The 8,081-nt window shown below is 27.3% G+C and overlaps 1 protein-coding gene across 1 annotated transcript; it reads right to left on the reverse strand.

The window, feature by feature from the left end:
* Nucleotides 1–5,956: 5,956 nt before the first annotated feature.
* LOC137831316 (uncharacterized) lies at nucleotides 5,957–7,727 on the reverse strand. The gene is made up of 2 exons (XM_068638958.2): nucleotides 6,819–7,727; nucleotides 5,957–6,302 (listed from the first exon to the last, which is right to left on the reverse strand). The coding sequence occupies exon 1, from the start codon at nucleotides 7,507–7,509 to the stop codon at nucleotides 6,823–6,825; it is 687 nt and encodes a 228-aa protein (XP_068495059.2). The 5' UTR covers nucleotides 7,510–7,727; the 3' UTR covers nucleotides 5,957–6,302; nucleotides 6,819–6,822.
* Nucleotides 7,728–8,081: the final 354 nt, after the last annotated feature.

The raw sequence follows: 8,081 nt of genomic DNA on the forward strand, positions 1-8,081 counted from the left end.
TGCACCTATATACCTAATTCCATGAAAGACAAAATTCAAAATTAATTTTTAAGGTTTTCAGTATATTTTAAAAAAATAAAAAAAATAAGTGTCACATACTTCAAATTGGATTTGTCCACAACAAACATTAGATTGCAGCATCCTCTTATGAAGTCATCTATGGCAGCACGAAAGGTTAATGACAAGCATGATTCAACTTAAAATAATTTTTTTTATCAAATAATGTAAAAAAAGCTTATTTAAAAATAATATAAGATTTTTTTAAATTACTTGTTTTTATAATAGACATATTGAACAAACATATGATAGGTAAATTTTTTGTTTTATTAAAAAAATAAAAACAAACAAATTGATTCATCATTGCACTAGTTAACAGATTTTTCTATTGCTGAAATGAAAAATATAATTATGAAAAGAAAATTTAAGAGCACTGAAGTTTACTTTGCTCCTCAATCATCAAACATTCACAATTAAATTGGAAGTTTCATATAATAATTGTTTCATCAAACCTACATATTGATATGAAACAATAATTTTAAAAAATCATTTAACATTTAAAAATTATATTCATTTTTTTTTTGTATTGATGGTTATAGAGAAGTTTCTCCAAACAAATCTAATATATATAATCAAGTTATTGTTATAACAGATTATAATTAGAACTTTGTAGATAATTGTGCTGAAAATTAATTTTAAATTATTTATTTTATTTCACCATAAAAATCCAACTTTTACATAAGAAAACTAGTGTATATAAAAGTGAAGGAATTTACAAAATGAAAATAACTTTTTATTGGGCCGGCGAGCTTAATTCTCAGCCAAATTCTTCCTGCACCTCCATATTTTTTGTTACAACTATGTTTTCAAAAATATCAAAATTGGTCATTCTGAATATTACAATTCGAAATGTAAATTCTGTATTCCAAATTCAACAATCCAAAATACTAAATTTTAATCCATAATTTAGAATACTAAATTTTCATTATGTATTGTACAACGATTCAACAATCTATAATATAAATTTTGGTTTGTATTACAGATAGTAAAATTTAGAATAAATTAATCTATTAATTTTTATTTTGGATTTTGCAATTAAGAATAATAAAAAATTTATATTTTGAATTGTACAATTCAGAATTCAAAAAATATTTTTCAAATTGTACAATTTGAAATACAATTTTTTTCTGGTGAAGAGTTGCTACAGTGATGATGCTGGAGGTGGAAGGTGCTATGGTAGTGGAAGAAGTCGGAGGTGAGGGTTGCTGGGACTGAAAATGAAAAGGGGGGGTGCTAAATGGAGAAGATGAAAAAGAGGATAAAATTATCATTGGGCTTCTTCTACGTAGGTGCATGAAGAGGCAACTTCTTCCTGCACCTCTACATATTTCTTCCTGCACCCAATCAAGAGAAAACTGTTTTGCCCCTTTTAAAAATTTACTTCTGGATTTTTCTTTCCGAAATATTTCTGAAACATCTTTTCCAGAATATTTTTTATGAATTTTGGATTTATAAATCTGAAAATAAAATAAAAATGTGTTTTGGAAAAAAATATTCTGAAATGATTTTTTGTCTTTCAGATTTTCTATTCTGAAAATACCCTTTGTTTATGGAACCACTATTTCGGAAGCACCTAAAACTGTAAAGAATAATTTCGGTATTTTTGAATAATGTAGGGTGCAGGAAGAAAATTGTAGAGGTGCATGCAGAAACACCTGCATGAAGAATGCATGGAAGTGCAGGAAAATTTGACCCAATTCACATTGTTTGCAGGGTTTGTTGGGCCGGTGTGCTTGATATTACTGGTTTGAACCAGAAAATCAAAGAAAGTTTCTTCCTGCACCCCTACATTCTTTAAAATATCGAAATTATCCTTTCACAGTTTTATGTAATTTCAGAATAGGGATTTCTTAACAAAAAATGTTTTAGAATAGGGGTGCTGTAAACAAAGAGTATTTCCAGAATAGGAACTTTGGAAGACAAAAAATAATTCTGGAATATCCTTTCCAGAATATTTTTTTTTATTTCTGGATTGGTAAATCCAAAATTAATAAAATGTGTTAAAGAAAATATATTCTGAAAATACTTCGAAAAAAAAAATTTAGAAGTCATTTTTAAAAGGAGTAAAACACTCTTATTTGAAAATGATGGGGTGCAGGAAAAAATTTGTTAGGATGCAAATCAAATCAATAGGTCCAGCACAAATTCGTGTAGTAAAAAAATATATTACTATTATTAAGAGAAAACTAATAAAGGACTTGAAGGGAAGATAAAAACTTGTAATTTTCCTTCTGTCACAATTTCATTTTCCTGCAAAATTTATTTTGTAAAACATAGGTACCAGTGTCATAAAGATAATTACCTAGTTTTTTGGTGTAAAATATTTCTGTGTTCGTGTTTTTTTCAAATATTATTATTTAATGAATGAGTTTTTAATTTTTGTAATTCACAATTCTTAAAATATAAATATAAAATTGTCAGAGGTCCATAACCAAGTCAATTTATTAGAATATTTCTTATCTTTGTTCTATGGTTGCTCTAAATTTAGCGTGTTTTTAGGTTATAAATATCTTAAAATAAAAAATTGTTTGTTTCTTTAATTGTCACAATATAAATAAGTGTTATTGTCATTACAAATTTTCATTAAAACAAAAAAATGGATTTTAATGGTTATGAATATTTTAATTAAATTTTGTAGTTATTTAATATTTGATCAACTTTTTTAGTTTGGAGAAAATATTCAAGTGGACTTTTATAGTGCAAACATAGAACTAAGAGAAATTGCATCCAAATAATTCTTTCTCTAGCCGATTCTTATCCTTTTTTATAATATTTATATATAAACCCCAACTTTGAATATGTTTGACATATTTTAATTTAACATGAAATCTCATTTTTTAAAATAAAAAATATTTAATTTATTGAACAAGATAAAAAATGTATACTTATTCAAAAATAAATAATTCTAATTCACCTTGGTTATTTGATTTAATAGGTATGAAGCATTATCACGATACCCAATTAGAATAAATATATTTTACATTAACATTCTTCATTGATTGGTTGAAGCACTAATATAGTTATTATATTTTTGTATAGAATCAATTTAGTTATATTAATTCATAATTATTAAAATAACTAATTTAAAAACTTATATTTTAATATTTATATCATAAAAATAAAGAAAAGAAAAGAAAAAAGAGAACCACAAACAAAAGCAAAATAGCCTAATTTCTCTTAAAAAGAAAAATCACCAATAACAATTTGGAGATGCACTCTCACTGTATGTTTTTGTTTTGTTCTTAAAGTGTGTAAAAGGTCCTACATTGCCATCATTATTCTTCTTTGAGTTCTAACTCTACAAAATGTAGGGTTCCAGAGACATTTTTTTTAATAAAATAGGGAGAAGGTGAACAATGAAAGTGAGTTAAAATGATTTGTGTGAATGGTCTACCACATGTGGGTTTTAATGTGAAACATTGGCTTGTCTGATGTTTTTTATTGCACGTAGTGAATAAATTGTCCAACAATCTTCAATATCAGACACAATTTCAAAAACTAAAGTAATAATGTTATAAAAATTCAACAACTACATACAAATCTATCTATCCAAATTTAAGGGAATGGATTTTCCTTTAGTTGAATAAATGAATGATAATTTACTAGGATCAATATTTTGATGTGAATTAAGTTGAAATAATATCGTTACGATTAATTATCGTATTTAATGTATTGTTTGTTTCAAAATTTTAATTTTTTTTTTTAAAAATATATCGATAAATTAAGAAAAAAAAAATATAAAATATTATTGATATCAACTTCTAAAGAATGTTAAATTATATTATACCTACAAAATATTCCAATAATATATTAATATATTTATGTTAATATGATTTAGGATTTAATATGTAACTCGAACCCATTTGTCCAACACTACTATTACTCTTAAATTTCAAGAACTATTTAAAATTCAAATAATTTTGAAAAAAATACATTTTCTAGATATTCTATCTTCATGAAGTTAATGATATGTGAATGAATCTATAACAAGCAATCTTATTAACAGATATTAAAACTATTGATTTGAATTGATGACCAGATATAATAAAAGTATCGATTTTATATAACCATGAATGGAGTTTCGGAGAAATTTATGTAAGAAAATAACATTTAAAAAACAAAAGCAAAACACATCATATTCAAGTGTATAGTAATATTTGCAAATGCAGAAAAGATAACGTGGTGGGTCTCTTGACTTGGCTGCAATGGTGGTTAATGCATAAAAATTTGCTGAAAACAGGGAGTCATAATGACCTAAGCCATGAATGTGACGCATAAAGGGAAAATATGAGTTTTTCTTTAAAAAAATATCGATATAGATAGATTTTAAAAAATATACTCATATGGATAAGATGGAAAATCATCATATGAGGTTCGATTTGTGAGAATGAAATTGATACAATTTGAGTATAAGAGAAAAAGTTATATTTAATTTGTATGATTGTTGTTTTTATATTAAATTGAAGTTGAATATTCTCACACAACTTTTTGTATGAATTTATTTTAATATTTTATATTAATATTAATATATATATATATATATATATATATAATTTTACATAACAAAATATTAATATATTAAATTAATTTTTATATAAAAATATTATTTATGAAATATAAAAATTACTATTTATAAATTATTAAAAAAATAAGATCAATGAGTAATTTTATAAAAATTATAACAAAAATAAAATATGTTAAAAATATATAAATTATTATAAAAACTCTCAATTAAGGATAACATGGGGCATGTAAAAATATTCATATTATGATATAAAATTAAATTTCTTCCTTTTTTTTTCATTTTGCGATTAAATTTATGAATTCAATATTTTTCACTTTTAATTATTAATTTCTATATTTTTAATACATATTTTTTTATCATAAAAACTTACTAAATGCATAATATTATTTTTTAATTTCACAATTAATATTTTCATATAAAAAATTATACTAAAATATAAAACATTTTATAAAAAAATAATACACAAATCTCATGTAAAAATCAATAAAAATTCAAATCTCATGTAAAAATCAATAAAAAATAGTTTCATTATGATTTCAGTTTAAATCAACATGAAATCGAGTTAACATAATATGATTTTAATGAAATTAGATTTGAACCAAAGTAATTTCATACTAATTTAATTTTAATATAATTAAATTTAAATTAAATTTGTATCATGTTAACACAACTTTATTTAAAAAAAAATAAAAAAAAATCAATTAGTATTAATAAAAATTATATGGGTCAAACATACTTCTCGTGTAAAATCATGTCATGCTTATTTATATGACGATTTATTTATATGGATGATTTTCTTAAAATATGTCTATTTCAATAAATTTTTGCAAAGTTACCCTAATTCAGTTTAAAAAAAAACCGAAAAATTGTGTCCTTAGAGTAAATCATGGTGGCATGACAAAAGATAAGGATTGAGAGAATGGGAAAGAAATAGAAGTTTGAAGTGGTTGGTTCTCAAGATACAAAAGGGATAGTTGCCGTGAAAGGGTACGAGAAAAACATAGAAAAAAATTGAGTATGCACGGTTTTATGATGTAGTTGATTTACCTTAAAATGAACAACTTTATTCCGAGTCTTAAATAAAGGAAAACATCACCTCCTCTTTAGAAAATTGTCGAGAATCTTTGGCTCATTTAGAATTGCAAGTTTATAACTCAAAGTGTTTGACTTAAGAATGATTATTAAATCATTGATATAGAAGTTAAGTTAAATAACTGATCTCCACAAACACTGACCCATTTCATTATAGCTAATTAAACAATTGTAGGTCTCCTTGACCAATCTTTATGAGTCATCATTAGATGTAACATTGGATTATGAGTTTTTTTATGGAAGAAAACCAGAAACAAAATGTAAATTGAAGCAACACCCCACTTGCCAAAAAGGAAAAAAAAACCATAGTTCCATATTTGCGTCACATCACATCACATGCAGAGACCATTGAATCGAATTCAATTCCCTAAACTGCACACTTTGCAGTGTTCACAATCAAAAGTTATAGCAGTTTGGGGGGTCGTACCTTGTAAGTTGTCACACAATAACTAAGGTTCAAGAACAAAAAAATGAAAACCCTTTTCTTCTAACTTGCTTTCTTTCTTTCCATGTGTGAAGTTTTGAAGCCAACAACATACATTGTTCTTGCAGTGTTTCTTTGTCTCCCCTATTCTTACACTCCTCATGTCGCCTCTATCAGATTTCCAAAATCACTTCCATAACGTAGCTTCAAACGGGTTTCCAGAAGAAACATCAGTGAAACATGAGCATCATGTTTCAAAACAAACACACTAACATTTTAAACTATTCAACAAGCTTTATATTTAAACCGAATTTTACTTCACATGTTTTTTCTTCCTGTTTATCATTGTCCTTTAGAATCTAATGTCATGAGATGGGAAATAACGTTACGATAAGATGTAATGATGTACAATTATTTATAATCTGTAACTCTTTAAGTACGATAATTGGTGTTACGAAACATCACGACAACATGCGAAACCTATGCCTATCGTGTTCCATCTTTAGCAACTCTTGCATTCCTATTTTCGATGCTCAGATAAACATCACTTAATTAATAAAAAGAAAAACCTCAAAACGCTGGTGTCGTTTTCATTGGAAGCACTTTATTTTTACCTTACGTGACGCAGACTTTTTTGGACGAGAAAACTAGCTGTACTTGCTATAATAATGACAATGGTAGTAATAAATAAATAAATAGAAAAAGAATAATAAGCTTTACCGTTTTACGTTGTGGACGACGACCTAAGAAGTCGTTTCGTGAGGTGTGAGGTTGACGACGGTCTCTGCGAACGAGTGGCGCGTTTCAACGGTTCGACCACCGAGTCTCTGAACCGGTACGGCAACGCCTGGTTCCTCCCTCGCTTGGACCGGACCACCGGTTCTCTCTCCTCCAAAGTGTCGCTGTATATATCAACAACCAGCCACCTCTCTTTCTGTTTCTCCTGACTCGCTCTCTGAGTCGTTAACTCGGTACCGAGTTCCCTCTCTTCCTCCGAGTCAGACTCGTCTTTTCCAGACACAACTCTCGCCGCTTCTATAAGCAAATCCAGACAATTACTATCGCGCCCCTGAAACGACGCCGTTTGAACATCGTTAACTTCGTTGTTAAGACTGTTGTTGTTGTCGGGTTTCTCTGAAAGTTGAACGCTCTTCTCTGGAAACCCTTCTTGTTCTTCTTCGATGCTGTTTTGAAGCGTGGCGGAGGCGCTGTCGCTTCTAGAAGATTCGGATTCCGTGAGGGAAGAGAATCTGAGATTCAAATCGATGCCTACCCCTTTGGTGGGGAAGGGTTCTTCTTGTTCTTGTTCTTGCTCTTGTTGCTCTGTGGAGGGTGGAGCCGATGAAATTGTGCGGAGAATCTTGAAGAAGCACATTTGGGCCTTGGAACAGCCGCGGCACGAGGAAGCCATGAGAGCAAAGGAGAAAGCTTTTTTTTGTTCTCAGCGCAACGGAATTATCGCATGGATCGCGGTGTGGGTGAAATCTTCGATTTGGTGTGAGTGTTTGCAGCGAAAAAAAGTGCTTTCATAAATGGAAAAAGATTCTGGACAGTAACACACTACATGAGTTTATTTGTTAGGTTTAAAAATGTTAAATTTACTGTCTTTTGTTGGAGAGAGAACGTGACAGACAGGGACAGGTAATTTTGTATATATATTATAATTTATATTATCATATAAAGAGAAATATACGAGAATATATTTTTTATATTAATTTTACATTGAATAATTTTATTTCTAATAAATATTTTTTAATATTATTTTTACAGAATTATTTATATATATTTTAAATTATATTTTTTTATATTTAATTAATTATTTATATTTTAATATAATTAAAACGTGAATACACAGAATAACGTGTATTCTTATTGTATAAAATTTTGGTGTCAATATTTTAATTAGCTAATTTTATTTGTTAATAAGTATAAAACAATTTCTTCATTAATAAATCAATAGTTAAAAATTAAATAACTTTTTTT

Source organism: Phaseolus vulgaris, chromosome 11, assembly GCF_051622355.1.
Source record: "Phaseolus vulgaris cultivar YP4 chromosome 11, ASM5162235v1, whole genome shotgun sequence".
Classification (NCBI taxonomy): Eukaryota; Viridiplantae; Streptophyta; class Magnoliopsida; order Fabales; family Fabaceae; genus Phaseolus; species Phaseolus vulgaris.

What these genes read in the sequence shown, in the direction of transcription:
- LOC137831316 (XM_068638958.2), bottom strand. Translation starts at nt 7,509, where the DNA reads ATGGCTTCCTCGTGCCGCGGCTGTTCCAAGGCCCAAATGTGCTTCTTC.